This window comes from Zonotrichia albicollis, chromosome 3, assembly GCF_047830755.1.
Source record: "Zonotrichia albicollis isolate bZonAlb1 chromosome 3, bZonAlb1.hap1, whole genome shotgun sequence".
In the NCBI taxonomy this organism is placed as follows: domain Eukaryota; kingdom Metazoa; phylum Chordata; class Aves; order Passeriformes; family Passerellidae; genus Zonotrichia; species Zonotrichia albicollis.
This window is the reverse complement of record NC_133821.1, coordinates 15,810,075-15,831,691: the sequence shown is the minus strand read 5'-3', so window position 1 is coordinate 15,831,691 and position 21,617 is coordinate 15,810,075. Positions and strand designations below refer to the sequence as shown.

The 21,617-nt window shown below is 40.7% G+C and overlaps 1 protein-coding gene and 1 long non-coding RNA gene across 4 annotated transcripts in view; both read left to right on the top strand.

The window, feature by feature from the left end:
• Nucleotides 1–19,561, top strand: part of LOC113459467 (uncharacterized) — a 30,814-nt gene extending 11,253 nt beyond the window's left edge. The window contains exons 4-8 of one of the 3 annotated variants that reach the window (XR_012579411.1): nucleotides 406–507; nucleotides 8,942–9,084; nucleotides 11,344–11,533; nucleotides 15,242–15,376; nucleotides 18,136–19,561. This is a non-coding gene — a long non-coding RNA (uncharacterized LOC113459467). The remainder of the gene's footprint in view (nucleotides 1–405; nucleotides 508–8,941; nucleotides 9,085–11,343; nucleotides 11,534–15,241; nucleotides 15,377–18,135) is intronic. The other 2 variants (XR_012579410.1, XR_003380724.2) reach the window with 2 other exon arrangements.
• A 1,322-nt stretch (nucleotides 19,562–20,883) lies between these two features.
• CNIH3 (cornichon family AMPA receptor auxiliary protein 3) overlaps nucleotides 20,884–21,617 on the top strand; it is a 52,147-nt gene continuing 51,413 nt past the window's right edge. Inside the window, exon 1 of the mRNA XM_074536835.1 lies at nucleotides 20,884–21,309. Within this exon, the coding sequence (XP_074392936.1) occupies nucleotides 21,229–21,309 (81 nt within the window). The 5' untranslated portion in view covers nucleotides 20,884–21,228. The remainder of the gene's footprint in view (nucleotides 21,310–21,617) is intronic.

The following is a 21,617-nucleotide window of genomic DNA, read 5'->3' as shown; positions in this document are numbered from 1 at the left end:
AGCAAGTGGCTGAAAAGGAGGAGTTAGAAAATGCTGGGCAGGGCAGGGTGATTTGCTAGAGAGAGAGAGAGAGAGAGAGAGAGAGAGAAGCTGGTGCCTGCCATGTGTTGCATATCTCTCATGACAGTGCCTGTTTGGCCTTTCTGTCTCACCTGCCCATGTCTCAGCCTGCATCTCTCACCTGAGCTGTGGCCAGGAACTGTAGGTGCTTCTGTGGAGCCTGATTTTCAGGGATCAGGTCAGTTCTCTGCTTCCATTTTTGAAGATGGGTAAGAAAAAGTAGGGAATGAGCAATGTGGCAGCTGGTAACTGACCCACACTCCTTAATTCAGCCCTCAAAGGTCACTCCAAGATACAGGAAATATCCATGAAACGCCTTCCTCCTTCTTTCTTCACATCTTACAGGTCCTGGCAAAGATCCCCAAGACTCTGCTGTCCAGAATTATCCCAAATATGAATCCTTGAGTGCTCTTAGCATCTGCTCCAGACCAGCATCTCTTAGCACAGGTATGACAGAGGCTTCCCAAGGATCCTGCAGACATTCCAAGGCACTTGGGGGCACCAATCCTTTGGCTGTCCACTCTGTCTTCTCCCAAGTGTCCCACCCTCATCTCATGGGGATTTTGGGAAGTGAGCAGACCTTTGTTCCTTTGGGGTTTACAGCTGAATGAGGACACAGAGCAGTTAGCATGATATAAAGCTGTTATTTGCAAATCTGAATAGTCACTGGAGTAATATTTTCTTTTCTGTGATTTACTTTTAAATTAAGAAAACTCATGTTCTCCTGCTAGTTGTGTGATTATGAGAGCTGGGACCTGAAGCATAAGGCTATAATGCTATTTATCATGCCAAAATATTTAGAGTGAATGGAATTCTTAGGAAGTGGAGAAGACATAATTGTTTCTCATGTCACTTAATTTTTGAAAGAGAAAGCCTATGGAATTTTTTCCTCAAGTCCATGAAATCTAAAATTAGCTCATTCCAATAGTTCATTGTGAACTTCACAAATGTGCAGTATGACAAAATCTTACCTGTAGGCCACATTTGAAAGAGAAATCTCCATTTTGCTACATTTTCAAAAAGAACACAGTTTGTATTTACTCCAATTTTTTTTTAATTGAGGAAAAATTTTTATTTATTTTCACCTCTCGGAATGGGAGTGGGTATTAGCATTACAGATATAGGAATTGGTTTTACCTCTGATGATATGAATCCCAATTGAAATGAACCTGGAAAAGTCCCCCAAGCATTTTCTGTTGATAACTGTGACACCCAGTGGTTATTTAAAGAAGTATAAAAAAAGGCTGCACAAAGTACTGAGGTTTATACAATAAATGTGTGCTTTTAGAGTAGTACTCTTTGGTTATGTGTTCAGATACTAAATTTAAGCTACTTTAGGAGTTGTGAGGCTTTAATCCATTAGGTTTATGTTTTGTCATATTTAAAAATACACACAAACATATACAAACATATAAATATATCTATGTATTTACTTATAAAAAGCTTTTTAATACCTTGTGAGGCTGAGTTTATAACTCTGCTGAAACACTGACAAAAAGTAGCGATGAAGGATGAAATGGCTTTTAATTCTTGCTGGGGAGAAGCTGGCTCAGAAGAAATCTGGCAGATAAAGGAACCTTGTTTCCTCTCCTTTGTTTGCCACTGACTCATTGTGTGGCTTAGAACAAATTGCTTGTGTGCATGGCTGATAAGTGCTTCAGTCTGTTCACAAAGGTGCAAGGTGTAATTAGTATTAATCTAGGTGGCATTCACTTCCAACCATTTATGCCAGAGTCAAGAATGATTAAGTTACATGCTGTGTATAATGCCTCATATTTATATTCCAAAGCATAATATTACTTTATGAGCTGTGTTTTATTACAGGGCACTGAGTACAGATTTACTCCCATATTCCTGGTAAATGAGAAATTTATTGTTTAGGGATCGCTGCCCATTAAATATTTACTCTTGGTGGCATGTTTAAAATAAAGGAATGCTGTTAAAATTCAGAATATCAGTGCAGTGGACCAAGCAGCAGGTGTCCATTAGAAACAGATTACTGTATCTATTGTTTGGGAATGTCTCAGGGAGCTGCTGAAGCTTTTTTTCTTACAGGTAAGAAGAGTTACACAGCAAAAGGGGCAATGTTAGAAGGCATCTCCTTATAATCCTGGAGATCAGACAGAGCTGCAAATCAGTTTCTGCCTAAAGCCCTGTCCTGGCTGCATTATCTGTGGTTATACTGCATGTCTCAGCAGTGCTCTTCAGCTCCCTGAGTGTGTGTGTGTGCCTTGTCTTCATCCAGAACTGGGGTGACATCTGCATTCCCACCCTTTACTCATCTCTACCCTGAGATGGTGCTCACAGGGGTCTCAGGATGAGGGAAGAGATGAGGATCTGACTCCATGTTTCAGAAGGCTTATTTATTATTTTATGATATATATTACATTAAAACTATACTAAAAGAATAGCAGAAAGGATTTCCTCAGAAGGGCAGCTAAGAATAGAATAGGAAGGAATGATAACAAAGGCTTGTGGCTTGGCTCTCTCTCTGAGCCAGCTGGGCTGTGATTGGCCATTAACCAGAAACATCCAATATGGGCCAGACAAGGATCCACCTGTTGCATTCCACAGCAGCAGATAATCAATGTTTACATTTTGTTCCTGAGCCCTCTCAGCTTCTCAAGAGGAAAATTCCTAAGGAAAGGATTTTTCATAAAAGATGTCTGCGACACTACCCTACCCAGTTTTCATGCAGGGAAGCTGCAGCCAGAAGGGGAGAAATGAGGCATTCTGGCAAGTGCAGCCATATCAGGGTGAGGAGAGAAGCAAGACACACATACACAGAAACACAAGCTGAATGGCTGTGCTGCAGCATCACTTTGCAAGAACATCAATATTATCTATTTCACACTATTTTTTTATTTTTATGATCATCAGTGTTTCATACTTATTATGAAACACTCATATAAATTCATTATTTCATATTGTTTCATATTTAATATGAAAGCCTCACATGAAATATTGAATTGTCATAAGATCCTTAAATGCTCAATTCAGGATAAAAATACCTTAAAACAACTGCACATGTTGGAGCTAAACTTGTTTATCATGAAAAAAAAGCAGGGTTTTGATGTTATTACTTGGAATTCTGTAACATTTAGTAGTCCTTGTTTCACACCTGCTGCCCAGTCTTTACAAGGACACAAAGAGATCGAAACAGAAGAGTGAAAATTAAGTAATGCTTGATAAAGTGCAGTGTTTACTCTGCTGCTAACAGATTGTCACCTGTTGTTGTTAAGTGCAGGATGAAGAGTGCTTTTGTCTTCCAGCTTCTGGTAAGAACAAATGTATGTGATAAAATGTTCTAACAGAAGAATATACCCTGGTGCTTACTGATATATTAGCATATGTCCTGGTTTAGTCTCCAGAAGGAGATGGTGAACAGACCTTTTGCTCTTTAACCTAGTCCTGATATGGATATGCAGAAATTTGGTTTTGCTTGGTATCCCTCCACTGTTTATTCTTTACTCAAATTACTTGAATTCTGAATTCTGGCTCTGGGTCACTGATGCCTACCTTTGGTTTGATTTTTTGCATTATATGTAGCTCATTTCAATCCTTCCACTAGTTTGGCTGGTTGATTGTGTTGGGTTTTAGTGTTAAAAATTTTGGTTTTATTCCTCAAAGACTGGACAAGTCATGTTAAAAACCAGTTTTTCTTCTGCTTTTTTTATGGCATATTTTGTTAGCCAGCATAAACAAAGCCTAGGGCAATTTGCCATCCTATTCTAGACAGGATGTCCAACAAGTGGAGTAAGTGCAAAGTCTTCTGTTTACACTGTGAACTGAGTTTGGACTTTTTTGCTTCCCTGTTCTGGGTTCTTTGTCCCAAAAGTGTTTTCTTATCCTATAAGGAGAAAACTAAAACTCACAGTGCACAAATCTGCATTTTTAGGTAAAATATGTGGAGTAGGTGGAAGAAATGTGTCCCAATACTTGGGTTACAAGAAAAGGAGTATGCTGAGGGAAGGAAGAAAGAAGTCTGCCATGTATGTAGATATTCACCTTAGGTTCTGTTGGGAAGTTGGGAAGAGCATACTTGAAAGACATGAAAGTGATGTGCTTTATCCCTTCCCACACACTGGGGCTTGGCATGGCCTGGAAGAGTCTCCCAGTAATTGTTATTTATGGCTGTGCTGCATCTCTCCAGTGGCTCATGAAGTGCCTCTGGTGTCTCAGTGAAATGGAATGTTTCAGATACAGACATGAATATCATAAAACACACTTTTCCCAATAAAGCTACACGCCTGCTGATTAGCCAGTGCCCTGAGGTCTTGTGATAATAAGATGTGACTTCAACCTCCACACTCATCCCTCTGCACGCCTCCCTCCTGCGTCAGCACAGCTCTTCCGGCACTCAAGTTCATTTCAGTAGCTAAAATTTGGCTCCTCACGCCCAAGAACATCGAGGTCTGGCTCTTTGCAAGTGGTGCCTGCTAGACTTGCACATTAATTTATTAATTTCAGGGAGAAAATGAGAAAAGGGGAGAAAGAAGAGAGCTTAGGAGTGGAAAAGGAGCAAGAAGGTGGCTCAGGAGCAGCCCCAGAGCCTGGTGGTAGCAGGGTGAGCCACAGTGCTCTGCCAGGAGATCAAAACAAGTGGATCCACCCTCATAATCTTCTTCTTGCACAACCCCTGACATGGCTGTGTTTCACACTGAAATGAGGTGAATAGAGGACAGACTGCTGACTTAAACAACATTTAGAGGAGATAGAAGTGGATTTTTAGGCAGTCCTTACAGCCAGTTCACTGAATAAACTGACAAGAATAAAGGATGTAGTAAGCAAGTTGGTTTTTGTATCAGAGTGCAACTAATTTAATAGTTACCAGACCAAACTCCTGCCTTCTGGTGTTTTGAATTCTGAGGTATGAAAATAAAATGTGTGAAGTACAAAATAGGATTTCTAGATGGTGGGAGTGAGCAAGATTTTATTAAGGATGTTTGTTTAAATACTGCTACAGCAGATGTAATACAGATCATAACATCTCACTAAGTCACAGGAGTTCAAGAGTTGAAAATGGCCATTTAAAACTTGTGTGTATAAATAAGTGTCAGAGAAACTGAATAAATTCTTTTCTCTTGAAGTTGAAAAACCTTCTCAGACAATATAAATGACAGGAATTTCATCTTATTCACCAGTAAGCCTTTCCAGAGCAGTCAGTGACTCACAGATTCAATGTCAGTCCTAAAAGCCTTCCAACCTGAGGAGAATATGAAATGATGAAGCATCCTCTGCTGCACATCTGCTTGAAGTACAGCATAATGCTGTTTTAGCACCCTTGATTTCAGGAACACAGGCACCAGTCTCGCTGAACACCCCTGTTGTGGCAAGACAGGACTGTCCCTTTTCTGTGGAGCTTTTTGTTTAGATTTGTTTTTTGGGGTTTTTTGGGGGGAGTTTGGGTTTTTGGTTTTTTTTTTTTTTCCCATCTTCAAGCACAGATAGCCAAGGGGGGAAATAACTGACTGATTGATTACTTGTGACTACTGAGCAAAGGCCTCTTTAAAGAAATGTCTTTGGGCTTAAGCAGACAAAGTCATCACTTGAGAGCCTGTTGATTTGCAGTAGGAAATCACTTAAATAGATATTCTTCCTGGAAAAGTCCTGTCTGCTGCTTTGCAGAAGTTCAGAGGGAACACTGTGCTTTGCTTCGTCATCACTTACAACATGTAGTATTCCTGTAGGAGTGCAAAGATATTCCTCAAAGACTGGACAAATCATGTTACAAACCAGTTTGTCTTCTGCTTTGTTTATTCTCTGAGACCAACAGAGAAATTTTCAAAAGTTAGTGACATAATATCTTGGCCATTGATTATAGCAGGATTCAACCCAGCTGTGCTGGAAATGTGCTGTTAGTTTGGACAAGCAATTGCACCCATTGGCACCTCATGGCCTTATTTGATTTAGGACAGAAGTTTCACGATTAGCTTAAGCCCATCTGAGACTGCTGCCAAAGGGACATTCCTCCCCTCTCACATCAGACCAGGCACCCACATGCCCATGCAATAAACTGATCCATCTGAAAACCAGCCTGGGGTGGGGGCAAAGAGGGAGAGATTACTTTTTCAAGTCAGAAAGTTAAGCAGGAAGCCAGAATGTTGCTGGGGCTTATGGAATGGGTGGACTGGCAACAAGGATGTGGGAGATGGAGAGGTGAGACCCCCACCTCTGAGGCAGTGGGATTCTGCAGGTGAGGGTCATTTGAAGCCCTTTAGATGCAGTGGCAAACCAAGAGGGTTTGCTCTGGAGGGAGAAGCAGGTTGTGCTGAGTGTGTTGGAGAGGCTGTGCCTCAGGTTAGCTCTGGGCTTGTCCTTGTGGGAGCCTGCTGTGCTGGGTGAGCTCCTGGAGTGTCTCTTCCACACAAACTTGTGTGGGTGCACCCAGTGTGTACCTGGGGACACCACTGGTACTCACATTTTCTGAGATGTCGAGGTGCTCCCATCATATGGAAGTATTTAGGGTCTGTTTGAACTCTCCTGTTTGGGGGTGAGAGGCAGGAATGTAGCAGAGCTGGTGTTGAGCAAGAAAAGAGAGACCCCAGGGATTAGTCTGGTTTTATCCCCACAAGAAACTGAATATTTTCTGTGGTTATGGTTTGAAGCAGTGGAGGTATGCCAAGGCTGAAGCTTAGCTCCTGTTGTGTGTGTGTGTGTGTGGCTCCTGTTGGCCATGGTGCACTCAATGTTTTCACTCAATGTTTTCACTCAGTGTTTTCACTCAATGTTTTTACTCACTGTTTTTCCTCTTTGTGGTCATTCCCAACAGGGAGCTCTGCTCTTCTCAGCTCCTGGCTGCTTCACCAAAGCAGTTTGTGAACTCACACTCTAGTTTAAATGTGCCTTCAATAGAACAGCATCCTTAATTTGCCCTTTGGTGGTGTTTTGTGCAGTTCAGTGTGCTTAATCACTTATTCATATTTTTCATGGGTCACTCTGGTAGTAAAAGACAGCAGGGGGCACCAAATCTGCATAATTCTGTTAAAATTGCAACATCTAGGTCCATGCTCATAAAATTTATTAGGCATACTTTCAGTTTAACAGTAATTATGCATATCTTCAATTTAACATCTGTAATTTCATTCCAGTACCAATATTTTCTAAGATACCTCCTTGCTTCTCAGGAGTTGCAGTGCTGGAAGTTGGGGCTGAATTTCCACAAAAATAAACATTTGGGCCAGTAGCAGATTTTCTCCTACCTGTTGTCATCCCATTTCCTTCCCTACTTGGTGCTGTAGGCTCCAGAGTTCATACCCAGGGAGATACTCTCTCTAATACTGAATTCAGGAAGCTGTTTGTATTTGCAGAATTGGGTTACCTGAAGGCTCTGCTTTTCAGTGCCAAAGTATCCTGATATTTGCATAATATCAGGATACTGATATTACTGAAAAGATTTTGTGCTGAAATTAGTGTTGAACTATCTAAAGGACTTCTCAATGGCCATGCAAAATGTTTTCAAGCCCAGAATTACTAATGTAGCTGCCTCTGTTCTTTTGGAGAAGCTGGAACTCAACTGTCTTATAGGTTTTTCAAGAAAAAATCCTCTGCAAAATAAAGAGGAAATGCAAAATATGTTCTCTAATGGTTCTTTGAGTATTGATTTAAAAATAATCTGTGAGCATGGATCTGATTCAAAAGCCTTCCTAAACTGAGTGGTTCATGCTCATGAGACAGCTGTGGGTACACTCAAAGTAAACCCTATTATTTGTGTATGTAACACACAAGTATTATTTGTCCTTTGGAAATGCTTCAGGGTTGGATCCTCATTTGGTAACACACAAAGAAAAGTAACATTGCAGTTTGACAGATACTTTTAGAAATCTAATAATTGATTAATCTATAAATTGTGAGCTACTGGTAGTGTATTTCTGTAATGCTCTCAAGCCTTGCTGAGATGGTCATCACATGATTTTTTTTTTCCTGCCCTGCATGCCCAGTCTTGGATTTCTATTCTCCTAAATTTAAAATCCTTCTTTGAAAAATCAGACCATAAAGAGAGAGAAAGAGTCATGCAACTAGGAAGAGAACATAGGTCTGAGATATGTCTGCTCATCCTGTAGTTCCTTTAGTGACAGATTCATAAAATAATTTGGTTATTTGAATTCTAAGTTCAGCTGGTTAGCTGCATGCTTAAATAAGTAGCATTTCCAAGCTTATTTATGTACTTTAAATGTAATCACTCATTGGGTAGAACAGGCAAACAACAGACCTGCTAAGCTTTCCAGAACAGCATGTTCTTACAAGCAGTTGCTATTGTTTCAATCAGCAGGCAAAAAATCATCTTGTCAGATGACCAAGGCTCAGGTGACAGCAAATAATGTGCATATTAGCAGCTTGGTAAGTGTCTAACATCACCTGTCCTGCTCTGTGCTGAACTGGTGGCACATGCTTCACTGATCTGTGCATGTACAGTCCACCCAGTTTTTTGGAATTTGGGCAGATCTGAAATGTTAAAAGTGAGAGCTAGAAGTGTGGTTTCCTCCAAAATACAACTGGAATTATTCTTCATGGTTGATTTACTGAGCATTTTCTCTTTGGGATCACAAATCTTGTATTTTGGATTGTGTGGTTTCACAGATTCACAGACCTTACAGCATTATTGTGAAGAGAGGTACATTAAATATTGGGAAGAGAACTAATACTGCCGTAATGGGGATTGCATGAATATCTTGTGTAGGTAGACTCCACATTACCATTGATTTCTTTGGAGACAATTTACACCCCTGAACTTTTGGCTTCTCACAATAGCAGGTTAAAATAATGATTTCAAAACCATAGTTTACAGTCACCTGTCAAAAACTGTGTAAGACTATAAGTAATAGATTTGGATGGTTCCTTAATCATCTGTAGGATTACTGTGTTTTTTGTGTCTCCATAGCTCTTAAACCTTGTCAGCTGGAACATCTCTGGAAGCATCCAAGGTCAGGCTGGATGGGCCTTTGAACAACCTGATGAAGCAGAAGCTATCCCTGGATCTGTGTGTATGACAGTTCTGAAGGTGGCTTATGGAAGCGTGGCTTGGTTGGCATTTTTACATTACCATTAATGTCATGTAGAGAACATGCAAGTTTAGTGATGTGTTCTCACTTTCGTGTCTTTGTAATTTTTTAACTCCTAATTTAAATCACTTTTTGTAGTTTCAGATTATTACATTTTACCCTGTCTGTGGTGGATATAGAATACTGTATTTCCACACTTACTTCCACTTCACATTTATGTTTTCATGTGTGTTTACAGAGTTTTCTTTTGGTGTAATGAGCTCAGTTCTTTCTGGTTTATCTCCAATAGCTCTAATATCTCCTGAATTATCTCAAATATGTGCATGCAGCTTTCAAAAGTGTAATGTCCCAAAATGTCACTTCTTCACATCTTCAGTGCTACTTTTTGGCTTATGCATCCCAGTACAGTGTTTTCTGTTTTCATTCTGGATTGATATCATTCTGTTTGTTCCATTTGTGATAAAACATGCACCTATTTTTCTGAGTACTGCTGCATGGTGTTGGGAAAATGTAGCTGGTTTTAGTAACCATGATTCATCATCAAAATGAAAGGATTCTGCACATGGGATTTGCAGGATCCTACCTCAGATCTAGCACTAGTCAGGACTTCCATTAATATTTTGGATAACATGGTAGAGAGGATTATTAAATAGCATCCAGTCATGAGCTGCAGAGCATCCCTTAACTGCCTGTGAAAGGATAGGATGGAAATTGAGAATCATTATGAGAGTTCAAGAAATCAGGGTGAAAAGTATACAACACTCCACAAATTAAAATGAGAGCTACTTCATTTAGGTAGGAATAATTAAATACACAAGAGTAAGAGTGGGAACAATCAGACAGCACTGTGAAACATTTCGGGGCTAGTATATATGGCTTTAATTGCTCATTCTTTTTCCCAAGACCTATTACCTTTTTATAGAAAGAATTTTGTTTAGTTTCATACAATTTTCCTTTGATTAATCATTGGTCCTTGCTATTTTTTTACTGCTCTCTTCTGGATGCTTGTTTAATTTAAATAAAGAGAAAAATAATGGAATAAACAATTAAATATGCCAAAATATTGACTGTTCCACAGCTATTTCATTTTCTTAAGATAGTTTTTATCTTTACCAATCTTCTGGAACCTCATCTGTCTTTCAGGATTTCTCAAATATGCAGTCAGTCTGAGATTATAGCAACTTCTGAAATACAAACCAGACTGGAAATGTGTGTCAGTCTCCTTAAATAAACTCACTTTCCTGGAGGGACGTTTCATGCATATCTCAGACTGCCTCACTATGTTCTATAGTATGTAAGAAACATTTTTATTGCTGTCAAAGATAGTAAAATATTACTTTTTGTAGAGAATCACATTTCCACAGTATATAGAGATGCCATAAAACTTGCATATTGAAGCAGAATCTCATTGAAGAAGTTGTATGGACAGAAGGGGGAATATCTGCTGCACTTGTGAATTTGAGAAATATTCAGATATAAAGTTGTGTGGCAATCCACTTTCACAACATAATATGACAGTAAATTCAGATACCTCAGATTTGCAGGGTTTGGAAGGCACGTATGATGTTCAGAGACAGAAGACACTAGAGTTAACAAAAGAGACATAAAATGAGCTTATACAACTATGATCTGTGCAGCTTTGGACTGAAATACAGTCAGGGAATTGCTCTTGGTTTATCTGGAGATACCAAACAAGAGCAAATCCCTGACTATTTTTTTGCTCTTTGGTATCTGGAGATTCCCCCCAGCTTGGTTTCACACCTTGCCTAGGAATTCAAACAAGCTGAATGTACCTTTGCCTTGCAGCACTGCTAAATTATTGTTCCTAAAACAGGGATTTCTAAAATCAAAGTTTTCTTTTTCTTTCTGGCTGTGTAGTGGGGAACAATGGAAGATTTCATGCAGTTTCCATGTGCTTTTTTGTAGTTAAGAGCATATTCTTATTGATTTAAAATAAAGTCCTACACCTGACAACAAAGAATACTGATAAATACAATCAAAGAACAGCAAACAGTCTAATGTGTTTGGGTTCAATTCAGGCCTGGCAACCCTGCAGGATGAAATAATCCATGTAGGATAATTCTGGAATGGGCAAAGGCAGAGACAGTCCCTGGTGCAGTCTCTGGATTTTAGTGTGGAGTTTCCATTTCTTGGAGCAGAAGGATAATTAAGTTTTTTGTTCCTCTTCGCTTGCACCGAGATGATTAGCAGGGGAATCTCACGCTGCTGAGTTTTGCAAGGCAGACACTTTTCTGATAAGAATTGAATTTGCTCATTTCAGGCAGTGTGATAAACAACCATCAGAGGACAGCTTCTCCCAGCCGGTGTCGGGCACACCTTGCCGTGCTCAGCTCTCTGGACTCCTCAGCTGAGCATTTAGTGAGCAGCACATCAAACTCTTTGCTCAGCTGCTTCAGGTCATTTGCAGTAATTCTGCTTCCTTCCTTGGGATGCACTTCTTCCTCTTCAAGGTGAGAGTTCAGTAAGTCCATTTGTGGACACAGCTCATCTTAATTCATTTTCCTAGTGACTTGTGCTACTTTTGTGATATATTTTTTTTTCTTTCTGGGAATCTATTACTCTGTCAGTCTGCTCCAGCCACCTGCCCTATTTATGGGCATTTTAACAGAAGGAAGTTAATAGAAACTCATATTGGGTGTGAATTTCCCTTTCACTAATTCACACTATTCTTGCTGGGGATGCTTCAGTGTTAAAGGAAAATAGCTTACAGTACTTTCAAGGCCAGATTGCTTTCTCCCAGCAAGACAAAGTGGCCTTAGTGGGAGCTAGGGCAGCTAAGCTGCAGTGCTTGGAAATTTACACCCTAATTATCACAAATTAGCTTTTCCATCCAGGCCAGAACAAATATGTGGAGAAACTCAGAAGGTTGTCCAGTGTGTTACCTTTTCCTACAGAGTGATCTCCACTGAGTGCACGTGGGTCATACTGAGAGCATCTCAGTGGAAAACTCTTTTGCAGCTCAAATTAGCAAAAGTGCTTTCTGATTTTCAGTTCCCTGAAAGTTCAAAGTACCTCTCAGAAGGCAGCATGCATGTAAATTACAGCAGTAACTGATGGATTGGAAACACCTGTACTGCTAAAATGTCGTGTTTGCTCCCATTTCAAGCCTGAGTCCCCCAGCTTGGCTAGCTTGGCTTAACTCAATAGCTTTGCTTATGTTAATTGCTTCAATGGACACAGAATTATTGCCACTAAAATGAATGCTTCAGAAGCCAAAATAACCTCTCACTGGAATAATTGTTGAAAAAGATTTTTCTTCTAGAACACTATGTCCTCAAAGAAAACCTACCTGGAGTTCATTTGATTTTGAGAGTTGCTTTACTTGCAATCCAAAGCAAGCTCTTACAAAATCTCTTTGGGAAGAAAAATAAAAGTTAATTTCTGTTATGTGTTGTTTCACAAAAGTTTATAGGTCAACAATTTATGTAGCCCAGTCAGCAAGAAATACACATATAGCATCTACTTCTCTGAATCAGAGAGCTGGCTGATGTCAAGGTAATTGCATTGGTATAAGGCTGTTGTAGCTTCAAGGAGATGAGAGCTGAGTTTTTCTATAGAAGAACTAAATACCTTGAACAGAGAAGAAGACTTTGTGTGGATGAGTGCCTCTGTGTGCAGTGCTTGTGAGTCATGATATTTTCCAAAAGGCTGTTTAACTTTCTGAAGTTGATGTGAGTCATAGTTCTCTTCCCAGGTAATGACTAGTTAAGATCCCATTTAGCTCTTCCATTTCTCTAGTAATCTCTGAGGCCCGTGTTTCATTGATCTTCCAGGGAACAGCAGCTTCAGAGCTCTGAGTGACAGCTGAGAGCTTTAGGAAACAACACAGATCCTTCCATTTGGAGAGCACAGATGACTAGAGCTGGAACCTGTCACTGCTCAGTCACTTTTGTCACATTAAAGTGACAATTGGTTTAACAAAAGAAAGCTTGTACTAACTGTTTAATTTAGGTACAAAACGTACAGGATTGGGGAAAAGGTGACTTTGAATGACACAGAATAAAAATAGGCACAAGGGCAGGTTTTTTACTTATGACATCACAAACTCTTTTTCTCCTATCTATTGCAAGAGTTAAACTGAGTATTTCAGAGGGCATACAGAATATATTAAAGATCTAGACCCAAACTTATCTTGTGGTTTAGGGAAGTTTATCTAGACATTTCAAAGTTACAGAAAGAAAACGAATCACAGAATGGGTCAGGTTGGAAAGAACCACAGTTGATCATCTGGTCCAACCTCCCTAGGGTCATCCTAGAGCAAGTGGATTGTGTCCAGATGGTTTTTGAATATTTCCAGGGAAGGAGACTCCACAAGCTCCCTGGGTGCCCTGTTCCAGTGCTCTGTCACTTGCACAGTAAGGAAGTTCTTCCTAATTTTCAGGGGGAGCCTTCCTGTGTTCCACCTTCTGCCTCTTGCCTCTTGTCCTATTGCTTGTCACCAGAAGGTAGAACAGAAACTGAAATACTTGCAATACAAAAATACAAAATGCATTGGAATCTCTCAACAGGAATTCAATCCTTCTCTTCTTTGTAAGAGATAGGTAAATTGCAGAGAATCACCTTGTCTTGCTTGTTCTTCTTCAGACTAGCAATAAAAATACATTAGGATGTTAAAGCCAGGATGTATTAAAGATTTATATTTAGAATAAAAATCATCTTTCAGCACAGTGTTCTCAAGAGATTTCTTGCTAAACATGTTCCCAACTCCTCCATTGCCACCTCCAACCTTTTCTTCTGGTATTTTTCCAATTTACAATATGAATTCTTCAGTACTTGTTGTCAAATGCTAAGATAGTTTTTATAAGGGATTTTAGCTGAAGTGACTAGAAATTCTAAGTGATACAGAGTGCTATAATCATTAGTTTTACTCCTACAGTTAAAAATATCCCTATTTATGGCTTTTCTATTTTCTCTGGTTTAACATGAGGAATATGTTCCAAAGTTACAAAAGCTTAGGGGATCAGTTTGGAGAGGGTTTAAATTCAGTGTTTTAAAAGAGTTGCATTGCTGATGTGCTAGTAATACAAGTCATGTTTTTTGGCAACTGATTTATTTATTATTTTCAAACAGAGATCAGTCAAACCTGATACTAATTTAATGAGGTAGAGGACAAGGCGACAGGGCTACAGGGGTCCTGAGCTGATGGCCACCAGATAATTCCTACTGTAACTGCAACACATGCTGCTGTACACCTTGCATGGCCTCTCCTTCCTTTTGTACCACAGATGAGCCCACCTCTCATAAAACTGCATCAAAACCAACTTTTCTGAATTAATAAAGCCATAATTGAATGTTTATATATTCATTAGTCAACACGGTTAGCTATGCAGACCATATTGTAGCTATTCATTTATGCCTGCAAGTTAAAAATGACTAAGACCATTAATTCACTGAGAACACATATGTCAGTTTGGTGAAATACTGAATTTTTTTTTCCTAAATTATAGCAAAGACTCCAGGTCTAGGTTTTCTGCAACAGATTGTTATTTTTGGGACAGCAGGGATGAGCATTCAGTATCAGTCTCAGCACAGAAAGACAAAGAGCATTTAGTTTAATTGGAGAGAATTTAATCATCCTCTGAGAAGGAGAACTTTTGAAGGGCATTGCATATTTGACTTTGTTCTGGCATCTCTGTTCACAGTGATGGAGCCATGGGGTGTGATCTGATACAGCCTGCAGTGGGTGGGAGCACCAGCAGGTCCTGGGGATTAGCAGAATTTTACAGGGTGGGAAAAAAATGAAATATTGTGAAAATCAGAGGAAGCCCAGAATGTTATTTCAGTGTTTGGACAAATGCATATCTTATGCAAATTGTCTTATTAGAGGTCTGCAGGGTCTTCAGTGACTAATGAAGGATTTCTTATGAGAAAGCTTATTCAGAAAATTTGTCATTCCTTTTTCATTTCTTTGATGGAATTCAGTTATTCAGAATTGATGAAGTTGTAACCCACTCTCTCCCCAGCACAGACACAAATTAAATTCCTTCTTGGCAGGATTAAGCAATGTTAGCAAGAATTACTTCTGTAGGCTTTCCATGTATTGATTTGAAGCAAAATAGGTAATGTAAAAGGCAATTAAGACTGTTTCAGATATTCCATGTTAAGATCTTTCTATTCCCTTCATGGGCTCCCATTTTTATGTTTGGCTTCCCCTCCAGACTAAAGGTCAGTTCAGAAGAATCTTCTTGGGAAAAACACACAGATGCTATTTTGCCAGTGCTGAAAATCTCATTACTAATTTATGGAAGGTTCCTGCTTTCCATGTATTGGAAGGATTTCACATCTGGAAGGAGGTAACTTTTGCACAATGAAGACGACTTCTCCTGTTGCCATGAATAATTATGGTTTTGTCTAATTCTAATCCTTCTGAAAATTCCACATATAGACATTAGAGATGTGCTGTAATTAAGCAAATCCTTTCCCCAATCCATTTCACTTTAAAGCAGGACCTCCCCTGCAATTGCTTTTTCCTCTTGCTTTTTCTACTCTGTCCTGGAACCAAGGGCAGAGATCCTGTCCTTCTGGGGGGTTGATATCCTGTCAGATATTTCACCACTGGTGAGGAAGCAGTTTTGATGAGCTCCCAGGATATAAAAGCTGGATTTAGAGGAGGTATGGAAGTGAGAGGCAGTAGATGGACCAGGCTGAGACTATGAGCAAACAAGAAGATAAGGGAAAAACAGGCTAATGGGAAAGAACTGTGCAATAGAGGGACAGAGGAGGCTGGAGCAATGAGGAGAAAAGAATATCTTAAGAATTAAGAGGTAGAATGGCATCTGTGCTCACAAAGTTGCCCCACTAATCCTGGAGGTAATGGGAAAAGTCACACATTCCCTGATGACAAACACTCTTGTAATTGCTAGCAGATCACTGGTGTCATGAAGAATCAGCATGTGTCCTGCCAGTGGTGCTGGTTATCAGAGCATGGCACAGAACAGAACTGAGATCACTCTGTTTGCAGCTGGGGGATCTGAGCTGCAAACCTGAAGCCCCAGTTTTGCCAGGGGCCATTATGGATATGAGTGGGATCCTGTGTAATTCTGATACAGGCTGGAAAGGGAACAGCAGAAGCAAAGCAACTATAGTGTCATGCTCTGAACAGTCTTTGCTCTTTAGGAACATTTCTGTATCACATATTAATTAATCTATGCTTTCAAAAGTGGATTTCTATAATATGGAGTTTGTAGCCTAACAGGAACCTTACAAACTTCACCAGGGGCAAATATAAAGTTGTGCAGTAAGCAGGGAATAAGCCCTGGCAATGAAACAGGCTAGGACCTGACAATTCTGCTGGAGATGGACTGAGACAGGCAGTGGAACAGGTTGCCCACAGAAGCTGGACTGTCTCTGTCCATGGAGGCTTTCAAGACTGGTTCAGATGAAACCTTGAGCAATAAGCCTGACCTTGCCCTGTCATGCTTTGCACAGGAGGTCAGACTAGAGACAGCCTGAAGTCCCTTCTGACATAAACTTTCCCGTAATCTTATGATAATGTACTTAAAATTTATTCATCCAGGTCCTACAAAAAATGGTGAAAACAGCTGGCAGTAAAATGAGATTATTGTCAGTGGGTTTGTGAACTATCTTATTCTTGGAAATCTGAAAATGAGACTTCATTAACAAAATGTCACTTGCCTCTATTATTGCAAAGGTAACCTTTTGAAAATGAACTGACCATGAAATAACAGAGTAGTTTCATCTAGAATCTGCAGATAATCTGAAATAATAATGCACAAGGGTATGAAATGCTTCTATTAATCTCTGTGTGATATTAGTGGTAAAGCCCAATGATAGTAATTTGTATATAAGCATTGTTAATAATTTAGTATTACTTAAGGTTCACAAAAGAGAGAGTCACATGTATTATTAAAAAATAATCTGTGAATGAGAGTTCTGTACTATAATTAATATAATTGCTTTAACAGGCATTCAGTAACATGTTACACTTAAACAACAAGAATGTAGCAATAATATATAAATCTTAAAACTATTAACTACTTTGGCTGAGGGTGTATCACCTTGTGGATGGATTTACAGTGATTTTAGCCTCCCACTTCAGGGACTTATAAGCAAGCAAGCCTTATAAAGACTTGTCCTTTAGGTTTATCCAGTTGTGGTAATTATTTGGGAGTTGAAAGGACTCATTAGCAGTCCCTTCTCATCTCTGATGCTGTTCTGTAAATTAGCCACTGGAAATTTCTTTAAGTACCTTCAAATTCTTTCATTATCTAGCACAAAAGGTCATTTCACATAAAATCAAGTGCTCTGAGACCTGCTAATGTAAGGACATGCTGAACTTGTGAATCTATTAAATCTGTTATCACAATCTGTTTTCACAATTGGATGTTGTTTGTTTTTGAGGGTTGTCTACTGCTCACCAGATGTTCTCTGTTATATTTACCTAGTGACTGAATTTTCATGGCTCCTTCATAGAGGTCGTCCCAAAGTAAAAAACCATCCTTAAGCAAAAAATCCCCAATCCTGTTTGTGCTTTGTGCTATGGTGATATTTGCAGAGTGATAGCTTTGAAAATCAGCATCTCAGTACTGTTTGTACAAATGCAGCACCACCATCTATCTGCTTGTGATGACTCTGTGTGAAATTGAGATCAGACTGTACTGCAGTCATATTTTTCAACAAATGTGCAAAATAAAGAGAAATTCTTTCCGCTAACAAGCAGCAGATCCAAAGAGGGATAACTAGCATTCCAAAATTGTATCTGCTTAAGGAAAGCAAGAGCCCTCACAATCTTTTGTAAAACCCTTTTCTCCATAGGGTTTATATAGACACTGTCACGATCTGTTTGTGGCTGCTGTGGGACAAAGCCAGCTCATGTAAAAACTTGTGCTAGGAACTGTTGTCAAGTTTGAAACTTCTTGTGTACCCATTATCAAATATATTTTTAAAAAAGAGCCTCTGGTTAAAGATGAAACCCCTTTTTAATCAGTCTGAACAGAATTTACTTTCCATTTCTTACCTCTCTACTTGGTCTGCAATTCATCTCATGGTTCAGCTTTCTGACTATTTATTCTGTTGCATTCCTGAGTTACAGGTGTGAGCCACAGAGAGAGAGAGAGAGAGCAGCAATCCCTGCTGGAAATGGCTTGGGAATACCGGGGAGGAAGCAGGAGCATTGGTGAGATTTTGAGGACGGAAGAGTGAAAGATGAAGTGCTAAATCTGAGACTGTGGCTGCTAAAATGAGCTGCTGAACACCAGAGAGCAAGAATTACTGCATTTCCTGAGAGTGCTGCAGAACCTCTGAGCCTTTTATTTCCAGTAGTAGAAACCCACATGGGTCTCAGGAAGTGTTAAAATGACAGGTTTTGAAAGAACAGTTTACCATCAAGGCAAAAAATATATTTTATATGTATAAAATAGGTATCTTATGCTCTGTGTTTATCTGTTTTCCCCATTCCAGGTCCCCTGAGCAGATAATGCTGCAGTCTCAGCTCCCTCTCCCTCCACCCTGGCTGCTGTGCTGAACATCATTTCAAAGGAGCACAGCTGGGTGCTGGACTGTAATTTCTCATGCAGCTCAGATCAAGTCCATTAGTTTATTTGAAGGTTAGGACCAAGACCATGGAGGTGCACGAGGAGCTAATAGACAGACCGGTGTTCCTGCTGTGCTCACGGGGGCTTAAACCAGGGAGAAAATAGTCAGGCACATCCATATTATTTTCACCTTTTGCTTCACCATTTGCAGCAGTCTCATTCATAAATGACAAAGAAACAGCTCCCTGCTGTGAGGTCCTCATACCACAGAGAGCTGTAATGAGTTTGTAACGAGATGGAGATAAGGAAGGTTTTTTTGTGATTACTCAGACAAATCTCTGAGTGCAAATCAGAGGGGTATGTCTTTCCATCACTCTCCATGGCTTAAACATCTGAGGATAGTTAAGGAATTCTCATGGCATTTTGTAAGAAGAACTCAGTAAGACAAAAATGTTCTAAATGCATCTTTATGGATTTCTTGCCTTCATTGTATGTCAGAATCTTTTGTAATTTGACAGCCACCAGCAGTGATTAATGGCTGGCAATATGGCTGGGGGCAATGTGTGTCTCAAAGTCAGTATCAGGGAAGCCTCTGTGATCTGGGAAGTCTTTGGCTCTGGAACTGTCTCCTTGCAAAATCAGAAACAAGTGTTTTGCCTGTGTGCTCCGTGAAGAGCTCCAAATAAATAGCTGGAATATTAATGAAGATGAGAGTGAAAAACAGGGAAATATTCACCTTGGAGTGTGGTGCTAATCTGAGATTTAAGGGTTGTTTCTGTTTCAGTCTTTTATGACAGCTATAGTAAATTTATATTTTTCATATGTATGCATATATATTTGTGGAGGTGTATACATATAAATGCTCCAGAAAGAAATATTTTATTTTCATTTCCTTAGAAGAATCAGGTGTTTTCTGTGTTGAATCTTAGCATGGGTAATATATATCCAGATATTAAAGTAACCATGGCAAAATAATTAAATAAATCTTTCCAAAGATGACTCCTGTACCTCATTCACTGTTCCTTTCAAAAGGTATGGTTATGAACAAACCATTTACATCCACAAGTACATGCTCTATGGGATTTCAGGTACAAAAAAATTAAAAGGTCAGACAATTACAATAAATAGGTTTACTGCATCCCTGTATAACATAAATCTCATTTCTATTTGCCATGTCCTGTCCTTCTTAATTAAAGCATCAGACCTCACATACAGTTTGGAGCAGCTCAATTATGAAAGGTCAGATCCATCAGTTTATTCCTGATTGGTTTATTAATTACTGGCCTTGGCTCTTGATTCAAATCAACACTCTTTCCTCAGGATAAAAGTGGTTATTATGCTACAAATAATATGTTACAAATAATATACTGTACTTTAAAACAAAAATATATTGGAAACATTTACAAAGAAAGCTTCCACTGGACTTGGCTTTGATGGAGTTATGTTCTCTTGTGCCATGAAGTCTGACTTTCACAGGTGACCACTGGCAAATTTTTAAACAGTGTTGTTACTGAATCCCTTTAATCCATAACAAGAATGGAAAAAATGCTGTGAGCTGAAATTCTATTTCAGTTTTATAAGGATACAAATACATAACTTCAAATACATAAGCTTTCAAATACGTAACATTCATCCATGGTTTTCAAGATATTTTTAAATGGGATTTCTGATGGTTCTCTGATAGTTTCTCACAAAACTTTTTGCTTGCAAACCTACTCTATTGTGCCAGCTCCAAAGAAGTGGAAGAACTTTTGATGGTAAATCTAAACCAGATCTGCAGAAACAGCTAAGTTGTGTCGGGAGACACTGTGGATGCTGTTAAAGACAAGGTACTAATGGATCTATCCATTAAAAATAAGAGAAGGCAGGAGCTTGCTCTTCCTTTGTTATTTTAATGTATTTAATTTTATCTGTCCTTCAGCAACTTGGATATTGCATACACCTGAAAGCAGTGGCAGTTAAGAAAGGTTTTATTTATTTACATTTACTTTAACAGTAAATGCCTTTTTCAGCTGATGGGAAAGGACAAACTGATCCTGCTTTGCTCAGCTGCTCTGCTTTGGTTCATGAGCTCTTGGGCTGTGCTCCTGTCCCCTCTGCCTCAAAGGATGGGCACTCCACCGCTGGTCTGAGCCTGGGGAATGCTTCACCCTCTTTCGCTGTCCCTGAAAGGAAAAAAAAAACCCAAAAACTTCAAAACCCCCCATCAAAGCACTTCAAGTTTAGGCACATAATTATCTTCTCAAGATTTGGCCCGAACTGATCCCAGCCTACGCTCCTTCCTCTCACGCTGTCGTGACAGGATTTCAGTCAGGAACACGCGGCTCTCTCTGCCTGCAGACGCGTTCGAGCGGCAGCGAAGCCCCCGGCCGGCCACGCTCCGCCGAGCCCGGACCCCCAGCGCATCCTGCCGGGAGAACCCGCCCCGGGTGGAGCCTCCGGGGGCGCGGATCGCGGCCGAGGGGCAGGGCCGGGCCGGGCCGGGGGCGTTGCGGGGCTCGGGGCGGGCCCGGGCGCGGCTGCGGGGGGCGGTGGCCGCCCGGCGCCGGCTGCGTGAGGCGCTGCCCGCTCCGCCGGCCGGGGGTTCCTGTGCCGCTCGCCCGCCGGCAGCTCCCGCCCGGCGGAGGGGGGCGCGGAGGGCTCTCCCCGCCATGGCCTTCACCTTCGCCGCCTTCTGCTACATGCTGTCGCTGGTGCTGTGCGCCGCCCTCATCTTCTTCGCCATCTGGCATGTGAGTACCCCAGCTCCTCAGCCCCCGCGCCGGAGGCGGCTCCGGCCACGGTCCGCGCAGGGTCCCGGCGCCGTGAGGGAACCGTGAGGGAGCGGGGCGGGCTGAGGCGGGGGCGAGCAGCCCCTGGCCCGGGCGGCTGGGGAGCGGCGTCCCGCGGTGGGGCCGGGGCGGACGGAGCTTTCCTGAGACCTCTGCGTGGGGGACCGTGTTAATTTCACTGCTGGGAGCGTACGGAGCCGCGGCCACGGGGCTATGGCAGCCCGGGGTACATCTGTGGCAGCCCGGGGTCTGTGGGACCTCGGGGGCTA